Source organism: Castor canadensis, chromosome 7 (assembly GCF_047511655.1).
Source record: "Castor canadensis chromosome 7, mCasCan1.hap1v2, whole genome shotgun sequence".
NCBI classification, from domain to species: domain Eukaryota; kingdom Metazoa; phylum Chordata; class Mammalia; order Rodentia; family Castoridae; genus Castor; species Castor canadensis.
The window spans coordinates 66,542,820-66,561,574 of NC_133392.1; the positions used below are offsets into that span (position 1 = coordinate 66,542,820).

The following is an 18,755-nucleotide window of genomic DNA, read 5'->3' on the forward strand; positions in this document are numbered from 1 at the left end:
GTTCTTGTTAGGGGATAAGCAGTTCATCTTGCTGTGGCTGAAGAGTTCAGCATGTACCTGGGTAATTATACTTTCTATGACGTAACTGCTGACATGCCAGATTCCTTTAAATGCAATTAATCAAGTCTTTCAGTCCCCTCCTCACTTCTCAACTCTCTGTGCGATTATTCTAATAGTTCAACCAGGAAATAGAGGTTGGTTGAGGTAAGCCTCTTCCCTTGGTTAGCAAGTTAACTAAGTAGTTGGGGATTCAGAAGTTTAGACTCCAAATTCCATTTCATCTAATCTTTTTCACATCTTCATTATCTGTGTACTAAGAGATTGGCGTCCTAAAGTGATAGCATCTCTATATTTGTTAGTATTCAGATGTTCAAAGGACAACAAATCTACATATATGAAATGATGTATTTCAAATGAACTCGAAATATGACCTACTGACTTATCTAAACATGAGCCAAAAGGAGTTTATTCCTTAGAGGGGACCATGAGCCTGATGTGCTAATAATTGTTTGCATTTAAAGTAGGTCCATGAACAAAAACTATTTTCTCTGTTCTCACAAGATATCATATTAGCCATAACTTGGGTAATGTGTGGATATGAAGATTAACCAGCCTATAAAAACATGAGAATTCTCATGCTGGCCCAGGTTTGCAATCTGTCTACTTGGTATGTTGTACTTACGAGAAACATTCCTGCATTTGGTGAAAGGGCATAGCTTCCTCCACAGTATGTCACAAATTGTCTCTAGACTTCTTTAATAATGCAAAGAATTTGCACAAATTCTTTTGGATATTCATGTTTGCCAATTAAAATATTTACAGAAGTATGAAATGACCATCATTAGCATTTAGACCTCAGTGTCTTTACAATATTAACATATACCCACTGGCATGCAAATATTGAACAAGCTTACAAAGTCTATGTTAAATAAATAAGATGCCATTTTGCTCTATCCTTTTCTCTTCTAAGCTTTGGGTGTGCTTTATGAGAAGATGACTATTTAGCAGATTCTGTAAAAAAAATGATTAGCTCATGACCAAGTGATGTCAGATACCTGAAAGTTTAGTTTTGTACCTAGAGTCTTTGGTGGGGAAAAGGAAGCCCAAAATGTTTGATGGCTTAGTAAGATTTTATTTTACAGTTTACCCTAATGTCTTTTTCAGATGTAATTATTAAATATGGGAGCTATATTGAGTTCAACTTAAGTAATCAAGATTGGAATTACTTGATTGTTATGTTGTATGTAAGACTCTTGAGTTCATATAGGGACCAGAAAAATCAACCTTAGGTTAAGACTTGTCCAAGTGTGGATCGCTTACAGGTGGTCTAGCATGTTCCAGCAGAGCAAGATCCTGGGGTCAGTGGAAGGCTGACGCCAAGGTTGGTGGTATCACAGTTATCTTATTAAGGTTTTAGGAGATGGCTCTTGGCCATCCTGGGAAGCATGTCCCCTGACCACAAAGTCAGACTCTACAGCTGCCCCCACAAGATGGAATAAAAGAACAGCAACGTCTTCCTCCTTACCTTGACTCTTGCAAGGTCATGTGGATTGAGGACTGAACCCTGATAAAATTCCACCTGAGTAAAATGTCGTTTGAACAGAGCCTCAAGCTCCAGATTAGGAGATATGCTGCACAGGGAGAGAAGAAATATCCATTAACATAATGAACTCAGGAGTCCATCCTCCTTTTTCTCTAATTCCCACAGGGAGATCTGGCAAAAAGCACTGACTATCAAGGATTTCGCCTTTCTTGCCATAAATGAAAGACTCACATTTTAGAGAAGTGGAACCCCAGCCCAAGTGAAAATCAAATTGAGGCTGTGAGGCCCATGGCCTTTACAAAAGCAAAGGCATATGGCACACAATGTCATCCACTTTGTTTTCAATGGAGAGGTTAGAGCTGTGGCATCAATGTGAAATGTCTACTTGACTGGGCCACCACAAGATGCCCAGATAAAGCATTATTTCTGAGCGTATCTGTCAGATTGGGTGAGATTAGTATTGGAATCAGTTAACTCAGGAAAGTACACTTCCCTCCTCAGTGAGAACGGGCATTATCCAGTCCATTGAAGGCCTAAACAGAGCAAAAAGACAGAGGAAGGAGGAAGCTGTTCTTTTGTTTCTTCCTCCTAACTGTACACTGGGATTTGTGTCACTGGCTCTCCTGGTACTCAGACCTTTGGAGTCAGACTCAGCTATACTACCAACTGCATCTCCAGTTCACAGTATGCAGACAGTGGGACTTCTCAGCCTCCTTAACCAAGTCAGCTAATGTGTCATTATAGGTCTCTGTGTACAGGTAGCTAGGTATTTATGGATACAGGTAGATATATCTATACTGAGATACCTATATCTATCTTCTATTGACTTTATCTGGAGATCTCTGACTAATACAATGAGGGATTAAATCACTAAATGTTCCTCTAGCCAAGTCGTCCTGCTGCTCCTTGCATTGGAAGTCCTTCTCCTCATGGAATTTTAATAGCTCAAAACCTGCATCCATAAAAACAATCACCTTCACTGTGTGTGGTAATGCACACCTATAATCCCAGCACTGGGGAGGCTGAGGCAAGAGATTCTATAGTATGAAGCCAGCCTGGGCTGCATAGTGAGACCCTGTATCAAAATAAAAGTAAATAAAAGAGGGAGAGGGAAAAAAGAGAAGAAAAAAGAAGTCACCTGCAAGCAGCCATAGACAGAATTGATTTACTGGATACTATTCTTGATTCACAGATTTATATACTATTAATCACACTCCTAGGCTGTACAGACACCTTTCTGGTTGAAGACAAAGATAAATCAAGGGGTTCAGCTACTTATTCATTTATGAAGTCAGCAGAGATGAAAATTACCTACTCTTTATAGGGTATTATTATGTACCAGCAACTGTGCTGAACCAACACTCACCTAACATTCAATAGTATTTAGTAATAATAACAATCATTATTAACTCTTTAAGTGTTGCCTACGTGTCAGCATCCCAAACACTTGACAACAATTAACTCACTTAACCCTCAAAACGACCCAATGGGAAGGTATATTATTAACCCAGAGCATTGAGAGGTTAATTAACGTGGCAGTCTACTGTGAGTGTGACACTGACAGATGCCAGAGGCATGAAGATGTAGCCTAGCAATGGAAGCAATAGAAACCAGCCTGTTCAATCCAACTGAAGCAGTGAGGGAGAGAAGAGCAGCTGTCTGTGCATATACCAGCCAGTCTTTTAAATCCCACACTGACAATGCAGGCAGCACTGGTCTCTCTCTGATAGAGATGCCCCTTGTGGTTCAGCTGCTTGACTACGCTGACCTCGGCAGTCAATGGCTAATGCAGAATCGATGTTATCCTCCACTTTTTGTACATATGCTCATCTTGAAATGTTCAACCCAAGTAGGGCAGAACTTACACAGTATATACTTCTCTGGAACCTTCCCTCAGCAGAAGACTGGCCCCATAGCTGGTCATCAACACTTAGGCACCGAATCAATCCTATAGGTTCCTGCTCCTGTGCTGCTAGAGTCTGGTCTATCTGTTCAGAATTTAGAGAAGAAAAATGCTACTACTCCAACACAGTGGCAAGTCAGAAGTGTGCCATTTTGTGAACAAATGCCAGAGGAAGGGAATATACCAAACTGGGAGCTAGTGAGAAGTCGAACCTCAGGAGGCTCTTACAGTAGGACTGAGCCTTGGACAGTCAACATCATGTTAAGCCAACACCAATATGTGAGTCTGCCCTGGCCCTTTGCAAATTGGTGCCAGGAGTAGCCTCATCTCCATAAAAGAATACAGAGATGCCACCACACCACCCATGTCAATAGAGTGAAGCCTCCAAATTATCTCCATTCTTGCAGAATACTGCCTTTTACCTAAAAGGGGATCAGGTAAAGCTTAACACCTCAATCACATTGGGTGGAGGAGAGATCTCTTGCTTTCCTCCCCATGAAACACACAAGAGACCTACCTCTCAAATTAAGCACCTATTCTATTTTCCCTTTTATAATAATAGCTAACATTTATTGAGCACCTCCTGCATGTCTAACTGGGCTCTTCATACTATACACAGATTGCTTCGTTTTGTTCTCACAATAGTCCAAAGGAGGTAGAAATATTATCCCCTTGATTTATAGCTGTGAAAACCAAGGCACAAAAAAATTAAGTAACTTGCTCAGTCAGAAGCTGGCTGAGACTGGATTCCGACTGACGATGCACTTCCATTCTGTCTGTAGATTGCATGAGAGACTGCACAGTGCCAGCAAGGATCACACACAGAGACTCACCCTCTCCTTCTGAACCATCAGCTAATTATCCCACACTAGGTGCTGCAGACACACATGGACTGCACTGGCTCATGCTGCCGATGGGACAATAATGATGAGTTGGACCCACAGTGAAACCACTGTTGTTTTTTCCTGAGAGAAACTGAGATGTGGTCCAAGAACTGCCCCCACAGAGGCAGGCTCTGCTTTCATCATTGGACTAGTGAATTGATTCCCTTTCCAATGGTTGTGTAACATCCTCTCTAAGGAGGTCAGCAGGGTTCATGGCTTACTCAATTCTGCCTCTTTCCCCAACCACTTCCACCCCTACAACTACTATGGGAGCCCAGGGGGGACTGTGTGGTTGGATGGAGGGTCTGCTATCAGCAGCAGGCTCTTACTTGTGAAGAAAGACAATCTCCACGTTGACATCGTCTCGGTCCTTGTGCAGAAAGTCCTTTAGGAAGTTGGAAACACTCTCCAGAGTGATGTGTCCACAGACCACAATGTGCCTGAACAGGAAAGGACAGTCAGATAAGGCCAGGCCTGGTGACATGACCCCACATTCCCCATCCCTTGCAAGGCAGAGGAAGCGCGCAGCTGCTGGGGAACATCCATCTCCTCCCTCCACCTCAGTAAAGCCCAGCGCCCATCCCCAGAGGGCTGTGAGGCAAAGCAGCAGTGCTAGCAGGTGCTCAGAGACTCCCAGACAGAAAAGGCATATGGCTGCTCACCTGATGCTGCACAAAATCCTATTAAAAGCCTAACCGTTTGGCCAAGTGGTTTTATGCATTTAACAATAAGTGACATTATGCTTGCGCTTAAATGCTGCATTATCAAGTCCCTTGCAGATTCATATCTCTCCCTTTCTGCCCACAAAGCGTCCTCCTGGGAGATTTACCGTATGAGTCTTGGTTTATGACATAGAGCTTATCAGGTAATGAGATAACAAATCTTGCTGAAACGATGATTTTGTGTGTAAGAAAGCGGACTTTTATCAGGGTAGCTAATGTGTGGCTTGACACGTTATAGGCTCGGCTGGCCATAAGCAGTAAAAAGGAAATTTTGCATTTTTCCACCATAACTTCTCCCCCAATGGGGGCACGTAACACTTTACAGTAAGTGAGCATTACTCAGGACTAAATGGGGATGGGACGCCTTTAGAATTTAAGATCATGCTGCTGGCTGTGTGTCCCCAGAGAGCTGCTGTGTTAGGGTGCTTGGAATGTCCAGGAAAGCCAAATGGATTTACCTAAAGAGTGGGAGAAGCCAGAAGACAGCAGACTGGAAAGGCTTGCTTTGTTCCAGGGTGGTTTGGACTTCTATTTCTAGAAATAGTAGCTCACCCTGAAGAGATGAACCACTTTTCTAGAACTATTGTGTCTCTGAACAAAGTGACCTTAGCACCTCACTATCCTGTGCCCACTTATATTTGTCTCATGGTACCTAATCAGGAGTAAGCACTTTGGTACAAGAATTAACGCCAAGACCAAAAGCTGGGAGTTGGGTATGGAGCTACAACTCTGGCTTCTAGCAAAGATATTGTATGTAGCCAGGGGCTCAACTCCTATCCCTGTGCCCCTCGGGCCGACAGTGACAGAGTGTGGATTTCTAGCTGTGCTTAGGGACTGGGGCAGGTGGTGAACATGCAGGGAGGCAATCGCCTGGGCAAGATTTAGAATGACCAGATCCCTTGCACTTCATAATTGCTCTGTGCACACTGCAATAAAGCAGAAAGCTCATTGGCTGGAGGCAGCTCATACTAGAAGGCAGTGATGATGGCTTATGTGACATTGCATTAGATGCCATTACCAGAGCCTGCCCTTTCATGGTAATTTGGTGCTTGACTAAGTATGTGAGAATAATGCAGTAAACTCATTGGTGGAAGGATAATGATGCAGAACAAAGAGCAAATCAATAATACGCTCGATGCAGTTAATAATATTGCTATTATGGACTGTTATTGTTACGGAGGTGGACTTAGTGAGCGGGCAAGAAGCGGTTGTCATGAGGGGGAGAGAAGAGTATCTGTCAACAGGCTACTTTGGAAGAGATGTCATATCCTGATCATTTTGCTCTCAGCCAGTACCTGCTAGATTGGGGTGGGTCCTTGGACCACTCATCCAAATTTCATGCTGAAAACCGTAACACTGACCCTTTCTTTAGCTATAAGGCTATAAGGCTGTGAAATACAGGTTATCACGATATAATTTGAACACTGGATTGGATACATTTTTATTATATCATATCTTAAAATGTTTCTTGTGGCATATATGTGGGTTTATGGACAAAACAGGCCAGATGTGAATTTGCACATTCTGAATAGGATTTCTAATGCTGAATTGCCAAGAATGTTCAGAAAGTGAGTAAGAAATGGTATTCCTCTAACTTCATCACAAATGACAGCAGGGTTGCCTGCTGTGTCATTCTAGTGCTTTCTGCTGTAGACTTCCAAGATGAAGAGCAAGGCCAACACGAATCCAGCATATAGCTATCCCCACAGTGGAGGCAGTCGTGTAAATGAAAAAGTAAGCCAGACAGGATCCCTTGCTCTGCTACCAAAATTGTGGGGCATCCCAGGCATGCTACTTATTTCCATTCAAGGCATGAGGATGTTGAGAGGTTAGTACCACCCAGTCAGCTTCCTGAACTAGGCATTGGAAAGCCCAAAGTTCTACACTAGTATAGCTCTGGTTATTATTCAAAGCCAGGCTCAAATCAATGATAGGTCTGAGGAAATGCCAGAAAATTCATCCTTCCTATTTTGTACAAAGAAGTGAATGAACATCTGCCAGCAACCCCTCTTGCTCTTCGGAAATCATTCATCCTAGGAGAGATATGTGTGAAGTGGAAGGGGAGGAGATGGGCTCCCCCCCGCACCTCACCCTTGAATCAAAGGCTCAGCCAGCTGATTTATTCAGCCTTAGAAAAAGTCAGGGTTCTCTTACTTGAAAATGTGCCGGGTACATATAAAATATATTCCAATGCAATCAATATTATCCCTTAGGCCTTTAATTAGCTTTCACTTCTCTTAAGAAGTAGACAAATGCTGGCAGGAGAGGGGAGGAAAAAAAGATTGACTTTTTTTCATTTGGTGCTAGCTGTCCAATACCATTCTAGACAATTGAAAATATATATCTTTTAGCTATAGCATGATTTCTGGAGTGAAGAGCAGTTCTTATCAAAAAGGAAGCAAAAAAATCTTCCTTCAACATAATTGGTATTTTTGCTCTGAAAAAAAAAGCAAGATTGATTGAAAGCAGATTGCCTTTTTGTCCAGGGAGAGTTATTAGGACATTATCATGGCAACCTTGAAGAACCCATATTGTTCCAATCTGTCCTGTATCTGATTGAAGATTTACGGCCTCCCCCTTTTGTGCCAATAATCATTTCCCTCCATTTTCTTTTCCATACAATGGAAGTTATCAAGAAGCCCACATATTGAAAATATTTGAATACAGTCAGAATTGATGGATGGGGAGAGGTCTAATCCAGCATCAGCACTGGAAGATCTGCCTCGCCAGCCTGTGTCTCAGGAAATGCCAAAGGCCCAGCAGGAGTGTGAGGAATGGGTGGCAAGTGGGAGAAAATTTATTTTCCAGAAATATTTTCAGGACTTTTGCAAATTCCAGGGGCAGTAGTTTCGGAAGGATATTATTGCAAAGAGAAGAGAATTTATTGAATTCTCAATTATTGAAAATATGATGGAAATATTCTTCTAAGATTAGGAGCAGGTAACAGTGATGATTGTTCACCTGGCCTGACTTGAAGAGGCCAAAAAAGAACCCTATCCACAGTTATCAAGCAAGGTTCATACTCTGACATCAGGCACTAAATAACTAAATAATCTTGAACAAAGTACCAATTTCAGATTTTACAAGTAACAAGTCAGAGCCTTTGAGGGGCTGGAACTGGTGTCTGATTCATGAGGTTGTCCTGAAAGTGTATTTAAAAGGATAATACAAGTAATGGCTAAGAAAAGGGGTTGCCCATTCTAAGCATTATAAAAAATGACATCTATACCTTAGCATATAGTAGATACACAGTGCTCTGTGTTCCATATAATCTCACAACCTCAAACAATTGTGTGTTCTATCTTTCCAAATAGCCTCTCTGAGTTAAGTTGCATGCCTGACATCCCACAGAAAGTGAACATGACTTGCCCAGGATGCAGCCTAGGTTTCTAACTCTAATTTTCACTGAGATAAAGGTGACAGGCAAAAGGTTTTTCAGCTTCTGCTCCCCCAGAGCAGGCAGGCCTGGGCTGGCACGTGGTGGAGGGGGAGCTGGAAGGGACTTCACTGGTCCAAGGAAGACTCTTGTTTGTTCTCTGGATTGGAGTTGGCAGAGATGACCCTCACTTAGAACATCATGGTGTGCAATGTCACTTGGTTCTGGTTGCATCTGGCTAGCTTATCCAGAGGGCTCAGAACAGAAAATTTTGAATGGCATAGAATTCAACAACCCCACTGGTCAGGAATTCTAAGCTGAATTTTGTCTTCAGGCACATAATTTGGTAAGCCAAGGGGCTTCAAAGTAACGTAAATATCTTTTTAAGACATGATATGTCCTGTCTAGCTCAGGAATCCAAAGGATAATTCAAAAATCCACATGATCCATTTACCATGAGGAGCATTTAGGAAAGTTTAGCTCTGAAGGTATCTAAAGCCATGCCCATCATAGCTCTGGATGTGAAGTTTTCAGCCCCCAGGCAATCTTCATGCCTGATTTCTATAGGGCTTAATCACCTGGTTTGTGAACATGGCCAAGAGAACTAAATGAATAATTGTTTCTGATCTGATGGGCTTTGGGGGAATTTTTGTTTGCTTGCGTGTGTGTGTGTGTGTGTGTGTGTGTGTGTGTGTGTGTGTGTGTGTATGTGTGTGTGTGTATTAGGGTCTTTCTTTCTATTCAGCCCAGGTGAACCTGGAAGTCATAACCCCCTGCCTCAGCCTCTTGATTTCTGGGCCTCACAGGTGTGCACCATCAGACACTGCTAAAGAGACATTACTTTCAAAGGAACCACAGTGACATTGACAGATGACTTTTTCTTTTTTCTTTTCCTTTTGCAATGCTGGGCATGAAACATAGGGCCTTACACATTCTAGGCAAGTGCTACCACTGTGCTATACCTCTAGTCCCTGATTTTTAAAGCTTTGTTGAGTTCTGTGAACAAACATTTCTTGGGCAAAGGTAATGTAAGCTTAATATAAATAATGTGAATGACTTAGATTATTAAAAGATCCCTCTCAACAGCACAAAGAAGTATCTTAAATACCAAATGGCATTTTCCGGAAAGGAGTTATTCATCCAGTATAAGAAGTGCCTGGTGCAAGGCATGGGTGACTCATGCCTGTAATCCCAGCTACTCAGAAGGTGGAGATTAATCAGCTGGACTTGTGGTTTGAGTTCAGCCCAGGAAGAAAGTTAGCAAGACCCCATCTCAATCAATTAGCTAGGCATGGTGGCGTGCCTGTGGTTCCAGCTATGGGAGAGGCCATAGGTAGAAGAATTATGGCCTGAGGCCAGTCCAGATCAAAAATAGGTGGTCTTACCTGAGAAATACTAAAGCAGAAAAAGGCTTGGGTTTGGCTCAAGTGGTAAAGTGCCTGCCTAGTAAGCATGAAACCCTGAGTTCAAAACCCCAAAAGCACCAAAAAGACGAAAAGCAGAAGGAGGATGCAATGGTGGTGGAACCTAGCACTGAGGAAGAGCCTCCCAGACGGAGTGCATTAGTGAGTAGCATACGGGGTTGTGGAGCAGCCATGGTGTCATGTGTTTGAGTGTGACTTCATAACATAAGAACAGTGCTTAACTTTTATGACTCTCTCAGGGGTCCACAGGAAATTGCCACTTGCTTATCTCACAGGTTCATCTTCACTAAATGTTTATTGAGGTACTTCTCCCACCTTTGACTCTTCTCCATCTGTCAAGTGCAATCCTGCACATTCTCCTCCGTCACTTTACTCCCATCTCAGTGGCAGGCTAGGAAAGCCCAAGGTGAGATGGAACCTTAGTTTCAGAACTCAGTTCCACGGATGCCTTTAGGATGTACTTATAGTGGAAAGCATAACAGGTGGACAAGAGGGGCAGCCACCAGAAAGGGCTTTAGAAGGCTCCAGTGATTATGGAGGATGAGTTTAGTTCAATGAGAATGAAAATCTATATGCTGGTGCAAATTATAAGGTCCTTAGAGCTACTAGCTTTTAAAAAAGGCAACTGTGACAGTGTGGTCATGATAAGCCTCTTTCACATTATCAGGTATATCTTAATGTCAGAATCCCCTTAGCAAATGTTTAGTCTAGTGCTTACATTTATTTGATGGGGAAACTGAGGCCCAGCAATTTGGTGCAAGGTGAGTGTCACACCAAGGACAGAATAACTCCCTCTGTTTGCTGCCTTCTAAAGAGAGTACTTGGTGCCAGAAAAAAGACCTTGGGCTGGGAATCAGGAGGCTGGGGGATGTGTGACCTGGGGCCAGTCACCATAATTAAGGAGGCTGGTGGGGCTGCACCCACTATCCACTGGTGAATACTCACACAGGGCTCCAGTTCTCTGTCCCCATTCTAGTTCATGCCATCATTTTATCTTGTCTAGACATCTGCAATTGCCTCCTAACTGATTTCTCTGTTTATAGTCCCCACCACCCCCAGTCCCCTCAAGAAGCAGAAAGGAGAGGACTGAAGCAAATCTTCCCACAATCAGGTCCCGCAAGGATGGAAAGGTCTTATAGCTCTCTTTACCAGAGCCTTACTCCAGGAAGACAATGTAAAATGCACAGCTCTGGGCTGTTTATTTTTAAAGATACTATATCCATTTTTACTGGAACAAGTATAAAGAACTTAAAAAACCCATAGCTATCCTGTCACAATAAATCATACAGAGTAAATTGAAAATCCTATACAGCTTTCTCTGAATACATTGTGCTCACTTTGTCAAAGAGGTAGATGAAATGTGGCATATATTGATCTAGATGTCTCTGTAAAACTATAATATTTATATCAAATACATATGCTAGACTCTATTCTGTCTTTCTGCTGGCCTTCTAATCATCCCTTCCTCATCCCACCTCTCTGCAGCGCCTCCCATACACTTAGTAGCCCCTGACATGGGGGGAATGGATTTAAAGAAGTGCTTGTCAAGGAGAACAGGCAGCATTTTATCATACAGAGTGGTTAAGATCCAGTGACCCAACCACACAGAGGTCTAAGTTTATGATTTCCATCCTAAGTTGGACAAGAGCCTTTCAGGGTCTGTACCTCCATGACTCTCAAGCTGGGCTTTACATTCCATCTCACTGGCTGGGCCTTTCTGGCCATGCCTTTCTAGCTGCTTTATCTTAATGCAACTTTCCCTTTCGTGCCTTCAGGGTCACATAGTCACTGTTCCTCAGCTTTCCCCTTCAGGATTATTATCCCACTACAGAAAAGGCAGCAAGCTAATCAGACTCAACCTCTCCACTTTCTCCCTTACTGAGAGCCTCCTTTCAAGGGAGGGACATCCATGTGGCGGAGACTGATGCCAGAAAACAGACTAACTCCAGCTTGTTGGCCTCACCCTTTCACTCTACTCCAGCACCTAGTTCAGGGGCCCCCAGATCTGCTGGACTTTCAAGACTATTGACTGATGGAAGGTTAACAAAGTATGCTTGGATACCCATGCCATGGTCAACATAGAAGAAATTTAATAGTTAGTTAACTGCAAGAATCACTGGCTATTTCTACCACCTCAAATCTACACCCGTATTTCAGGCTTTTGTATATGGAAGCAAAATTTGAAAACAAAACAATGGAGAGTATGTCTCATGCCCACAATCCCAAACCCTGACTCTAACCATTTCCTGTTAAAGGAAAGGAAGAAAGGAGAAAAACAAACAAACAAAAAAACCCGAGGATGTTCAGTGATAAGGTAATTTCTTACCCTTGGCCACCTCTAGTACTTTGCTAATCACAAAGGAAGGAAATGCATTCTCCCTCCTAGTGAGGAAGAGAATAAAGTAATCATCTTATCCAGCTGTCAGTAGAGCTATTCTGGAGGAGGCAGGCTGTTTTGCTGCTTCCCTAAATGGGGGCAGAAGGCTGAGCAAATAGATCCCAACAGTGCAGCAAAGGCACCCCTGTAAAATAGTCTCAAGGTCAGATAGCAGATAGATCCGCGAGAGCATACTGGGAGGTAGTAACCAAACCAGAACTTTCTGCACAAAGGTGATACATTTTTATCATTGATAGTTGGGACCTAAGCCACCCTAGAGGATCCATGTGTGCATCTCCACCATCGCAAATCATAATTAGGCCTCCATAATTTAGACCGTATGTATGGTTATCATGATAACCATAAGTGAGGAATGACCACACATCTTCTGTAGCTCATAGCTCACAATGAGTCTCAGTTTAACTCTTAATAAATTCTGAGAACTTCTGCATAGGGGACCTTGGGTTGGTTTTGCCTGTCTAGCATACACACTTCCTTCTGTCAACAGCACCTCACTTTTAATTACATATAGTCTTGGGATCTTTAATCAGAGCTCCATGCCCAAGTGAGGCTAATGAGGGCTTTTAAACTTTGAAGGGACTGACACTAAGGCCACAGTGGGAGATGCATCAACTTAATGGCAAAATCCCCTAAAGACTGTCCTTGAGTTTGGGATCCTGGGGTCCATAGCTGCATCTCTGGCTCTTTTCAGCCCTTTTATGGATCTTGCCATTCAGTTGTCCCCTGGATTCTATGAGGTACTCCAACCTTCAAAGAAAAAAATGACTTTTTTTCCTAAGTCAACAAAAATCAATTTCTATTGCCTGTGACCAAAGAACTTTCAGTGGTAGATTTGTTTACTGTTGCTTTAGCTTCTCATTTCATTTGCACAGTTACCCAGTATGCAAGTATTTTCACCAACTTTGGTGTCTTTCTTGCTCCACCTCCTTTTCTTCCTTCCTCCCAGAGAGAAAAAGTAGACAGTCTTCTTAAGTATACAATTCTGTAATTGTCAAACTCTCACAGATTATGTGGATTCTTCCCTCAGTCTCTTCTTAGTATCTTTTCACTCTGCATTGTACTCTCTTATTTTGAGGTCAGTGGATTGTGGCCATTTCAAAAAAAAGCCAGGCTACCCTTGACCTGACCTCTTCCATCTTGCTCTTACAGAGAAACTTGGGCCTTAAATGAATAGCACTTTCTTAGCTCTAGATCAAAAATTTGTCTGTTCCTACCAGATAATACTGCATTCAAACAAGTAGGGAGTAAGAGGCAAGAAAACAAGCCAGACAAAGCTCTGCCTTACCTGTTAGGGATTAAAGTAGAATAGAGAGAGAATGAGTCCAAGCAAAAAAAGTTCTTATTTTTCTGTGGAGAGGGTTTTGATTTGAAAAGTGAATGCCACCCCTCTCCCTAGCAACCATAGTAAGTGATACATCATGGCCCTAGAGCACAAGACATTGGGATTGAACCTTACACAGTTACAATCAAGTTGACACATCACCCCTTGTTCTCCAGCCATGGCCAAGGTAAATTCAACATACCTACAGATGATACCCAATTTAGTATGGTTCCACTTAAAATTTTTCTACTTGATAATGGTACATAAGTGTACCCATACAACCATTCTGTTGTTCACTTTCAGTATAGTATGACATAAATTACCTGAGATAATCCAAACGTTATTAGAAAAAAGGCTTTGTGTGACTAGGCACAGTGGCTCATGCCTATAATCCCAGCTACATAGGAGGCAAAGATCAAGAGGATTGTAGTTCAAGGCCAGCTCAGCCAAAAAGTGAGATCCCATCTCAATAAGTAAGCTAGATGCGGAGGTGCTCACCAGTGGCCCCAGCTATTTGGGAGGCACAGGTAAGAATATCACAGTCTAAAAAAATCTGGCCTGGGCAAATATAAGACTCATACCTGAAAAATAACTAAAAAGCAAAAAGTGGTTCAAGTGGTAAAAACCTTTTCTTAGCAGGCAAAAGGCTCTGAATTCAAATTCAAATGTGGTCAAAAAAAGGCTTTGTGTTAGATGATTTTGCCCAACTACTGGATGATGTAAATGTTCTGAGCACGTTCAGGATAGGCTGGACTGAGCTATAACATTCAGTAGGCTTATTGTCTTAGATTCATTTTCTACCTACAGTACTTTTTTTTTATGATGAGCTTATTGGGATATAACTCCATCATAAATTGGGGAGCATCTGTATTTGCATCAGCCTCAACAGTTTCCACTAGAATTCTGTTACACACACAGAACTGAGGGGAGTCACAGGTTCAAGGGCTTGCTGAGGCTTGAGATGCCACAGCAGGACATTTGTGGGGTCTAGAAAGAAGCAGTCTTCAGGAAAGCATCAACAGCTTCCCCACCCTCTCAAATTCTTCTGCACCCCTCTTTTCCTGGGTCTATCATTAGCTCCATAGGTTTTTAAGTGCACAAGGCACTCTGCTTTTACATCTGTCCTAAACTGCTCCAATGGGCATATTCAGCAATGTGAATTATCGCATGTCTTTAGGAGCATCCCCCAATGTGTATCCTACCTTCATGATTATTTCACACCTTCATGGTTTTATTGAACAAAATTCCTGCCAAAAGAGCATTTCAATGGGATGATGCTCCTATAAAACCAGGTTTCTGTTTAGCTCACTGGTTCCTTGGATAGTTCTGATTCGCAGAAGTCTTGGGTACTCTCCAGGAGAGCAAGAATCACATTTTCTTGTTCATCCTTTTAACTATAAAGCCCAGCACATGATAAGGGTTCAAATAATTGTTTATCAAGCAAAAGTGTTTAAATGAGTATTTTCCTAAATCTGTTCTGTAGACTGGCTGGCAAATGCATTTAGGATCAGTGACTAAGGTCATAAAACCTCCCAGAGATGGGCGTGCATCTCTCTGATTTGTCCCCACGTCTCCTTATCAGAAATGTACAGGGAGAAGAAATGGAGATTATTTTTACTAACAAGTGGTTCTCACATTCAGAGCAATCCCTATGGTTCTGGGGGTGAGAGCGGGCTTCATCATGCAACACCACAACCAGACATGGCGGCTTAACCCTGACAGCAACAGAATCAGATTTCCACGACTTTCATGCTGTATCGGCTTCTATAATATTTTAATAAAAAGAGACACTGGACTTGGCTGGTAAGGAAGTTTCCTGGTTTATTTTCAGAGTACGATGACAGCAACAGTGGGATGGACCCCAAATCTAAGAGGAACTGCTTGTCACAGTGCTGGAAAGACTTCTATCAGAATGAATGACAGAGCAGGAAGACAGAAAACACGGTGCAACTTAGTCTCGGATGCTTGCATTTTTTTCCTGAGATTCTAAATCTACCCAGCAAGGACTCAATCCGTCAAATATAAGGCTGAGCAGAAACAATCTCAGGGATTATAACTAGAAAAGTCATAATCAGAAATTTTTTTTGTAATGGAAGAAAGAATATTTGAGAGCAAACGTCTAGGCTTAAATATGACTTTTTTTTTTTTTTTAGGTACACAGTTCATCTCCCACCTACATTTCTATTCTTGTTTTCAGAACAATAGCTGGAACATTTTGATAAGTGTGTGGAAGGGAAGAGAGACAGCAGGAATGTGGGGCGGAGGGGCAAGTCTTCATTCCATCAGCGTGATCAAGAAATTGATTTAATATGCATCCAAGTCTCTTTTAATAGAGCTTCAAGTTTGAAAGGGACTGAAGATGTGGCTTAGAAGAATCCAGAGATGCCAAGAAATAAATACCCACATCCACACCCACCAAGACCCCTGTCGTTGGAAAAGAATACCCCATCTAACGACAAGTGCTTTTTGGTATCTGCCTCACAGTACTGAATTTCAGAAGTAGTCAAGGGGTCATTTTCCCAAAGTATTAGGGCAATCTCATTTTTTAGCAGTTCCCAAAAAGTTTAATGGTAATCAAAGCAGAATGGCTAATCAGTCCAAGATGGTCTGTCAACTTGAATTATCTATTTGTCTTTCTATTTACTGTATCTGTCTGTCCACAGTTCTTCATATCTTTGTGAAGATCAGTTATTGGGGCCCATGTTTCCTTCTGACTAGAATCGCTACCAGATGATCTTTCCTGGTGATATGTTGATGATTTGCTAATTTATGGCTTTTAAAATCTAGGAATCCGAAGACATTGCTGGGGAGTCACGTGGACCACGAGACAAGGGAACTGAATGGCGTTACTTGACAAGGGATCAAAGATTGTGTAAAATGCAAAGCTTCGGTCACATTTCAACCAGAGTGATGTCTGAGATAGAGAAATTGTAAATGACATCTTATAGGAAACATCCTTCACAAGAGCAGTCCTCCTTGCAGCCGGCGGAGAAATGGGAGTGAGTGTTGCCGGAGATACACGTAAACAGGAAGGAAAAGGAGGCCCAAGCTATCAGGCCAAGTCAACACCCCATGAATCACCCCAAATAATTTCAGTGCTGGAGGCCAGGCCTTCTCAGAAAGAGCAGACATAGAAATGGCGTTGGAAGAAGACTCTCGCCTCTGAGAACCAGGAGAGGTTTAAATAAGCTCTGAGACTGAACTCTCCAAACACTTAGGTGGCCAAATAACATGGAGAGAGAGAGACAGAGAGAGAGAGAGAGGGAGCTGTGGCATATTTGGAGGTTTGTATGAGTGTTTAGGAATCCATCTGTCCCCAGTACCTGGCATGGAGCAAGCACTCAATAAACACATGTGGAACGGATGAACATGACGGCATGACTCACGTTAATTCTCTTTAAGGCAGGGATGGACTGTGGGGGGATAGATTAAATGGGTCTTTGTAAAGAAATAATCATGTCTGGCACAGCAGAGCCTTTATAATTCCAAATCATTTAAAAATTGGTCTAGAACCACAGTGGAGAAAACAAGGAGTGGAATTTCATGTTCATGCAAGATATCCAGCAAGAGGAAACAGAACATGATCTCAGAAAGATAGAAAGGAGGTGAGTGAGATGAACAGCTTATTTCTGATCAGAGGAAATGCACAGCTAAGTAAGGACCCAATAATAAGAAACTAGGAGGATATGCTGGAGGTGCTGTCCTCATGGGACAGTTAGCACTGCTCAGTGCATTAGTCATCCCTTTGCATCCCCAGGGGATTGGATCCAGTACCCCCACAGATACCAAACTCTGCTGATGTTCAACTCCCTTACATAAAATATAGTATTTGCATATGGTCAACACATAACATTTAAGCTTCACAGATGGCTATCTTGAATTGGGTTGGTCTTGATAACTGTTCCCCAAACCTGATTGAAGATGTGACATCCTCATCCTGGTGCCCTTTCCTCCATGTTAACTACATTCACTTCCCTGTCCTTGTATGTCCTCCTATGACTATTTCTTGTTTTTTATTCTCATTCCTTTCTGGGAATCCTCTCAGCATTTGGCTACCAAAAATCAGTAGACCACTCCATACTCATCTCATTTTCTCTATCCCAAATACCTGGCCTAGGACTGCCACAGTTTGGGGCTTGCAAAGCCCCATCATGGGAAACACAAGTCCTGGATGGCTCCACAGCTGGGCCAGCTCTATCCAGGGGGGTTACAGCTGATGGATTCCTCTCTGTGGCCAATTATTTTCCATGGCTTTTGGCCATGTGAACTCAGATCACGATCTTGTCAGTTCTCATAAACTAACCAGGAGTGGAATGAATCACACTCAGAGAGGAAACCCCTGGGGAAACTGTGAGGGGCTGTGAGAGGAAGGAGAGTGAACTGGGGATCTAAAGGCCATGGGAGCCTCAGCACCCCCTGTGCTTCCCCCACCTCTGAGAAGCTTTGGCCTTATATGAAGGAAAGGGGAAGAGACAGAGGGATGGGCTGCAGGAGGGTTGCTCCCAAGGATGGTCTCAGCTCAAGAGCCTAATTGTCTTCAGTAAGCCTGACATGGAGAAATTGCCTGCTTTGGACATTTACTGAACCATTCATTGTTGACATCCAACTTCCTACTCTTAGAAGCCCTAATACATCATAGTAGGATAGAATACATGACAGCTCACACACATCCACGCATGCATGTGTGCTCCCACCGACAGTTGTGTATGGATGTCCTATAACAGGTAATGAAAATGCTAGAGTAAGCCACACTAGGCCCTTGATTCTGTGTGGATGGTGAGGATGTTTTAGAGATGCTACATGAAGTATTTACATTATACCAAACACATTTGATTAAAAGTGGAAATGAAGTGCCAATGAAATCTTCATATTCTCCAATATCCTGAATGTGGGTGTTGTATAAACAAGCTCTGAGTTTCTCCGCCTTTTTTTTTTTTTTTTAACTTTATATAATCTTTGAATTTCAAAGTTTTTTGTCTCTATAGTTCTGGATCATGAGTTACCTTGAGTTCTCTAACAAGCTAATGTATTGTTACTTTTGAATTAAAATATGTACGCATAAACAAATCCTTTAACTATGTATATGTTTTAATTGCTTTCTGGGTATTCATTTGACTCAATCCTGGAGAGTAAAGTGTATGTATGTGTGCCCATGGATATAGCATATACGTTTTTGCATACATA

At 42.3% G+C, this 18,755-nt stretch overlaps 1 protein-coding gene across 39 annotated transcripts in view; it reads right to left on the bottom strand.

Annotated features, from left to right (window-relative positions):
- Positions 1-18,755, bottom strand: part of Kcnma1 (potassium calcium-activated channel subfamily M alpha 1) — a 718,079-nt gene that overhangs the window by 209,480 nt on the left and 489,844 nt on the right. For all 39 annotated transcript variants that reach the window (XM_074079264.1, XM_074079232.1, XM_074079231.1 and 36 more), the window contains 2 exons: positions 4,660-4,770; positions 1,526-1,631 (listed from right to left, as the gene is read on the bottom strand). In XM_074079264.1, coding sequence (XP_073935365.1) covers positions 1,526-1,631; positions 4,660-4,770 — 217 coding nt within the window. The remainder of the gene's footprint in view (positions 1-1,525; positions 1,632-4,659; positions 4,771-18,755) is intronic.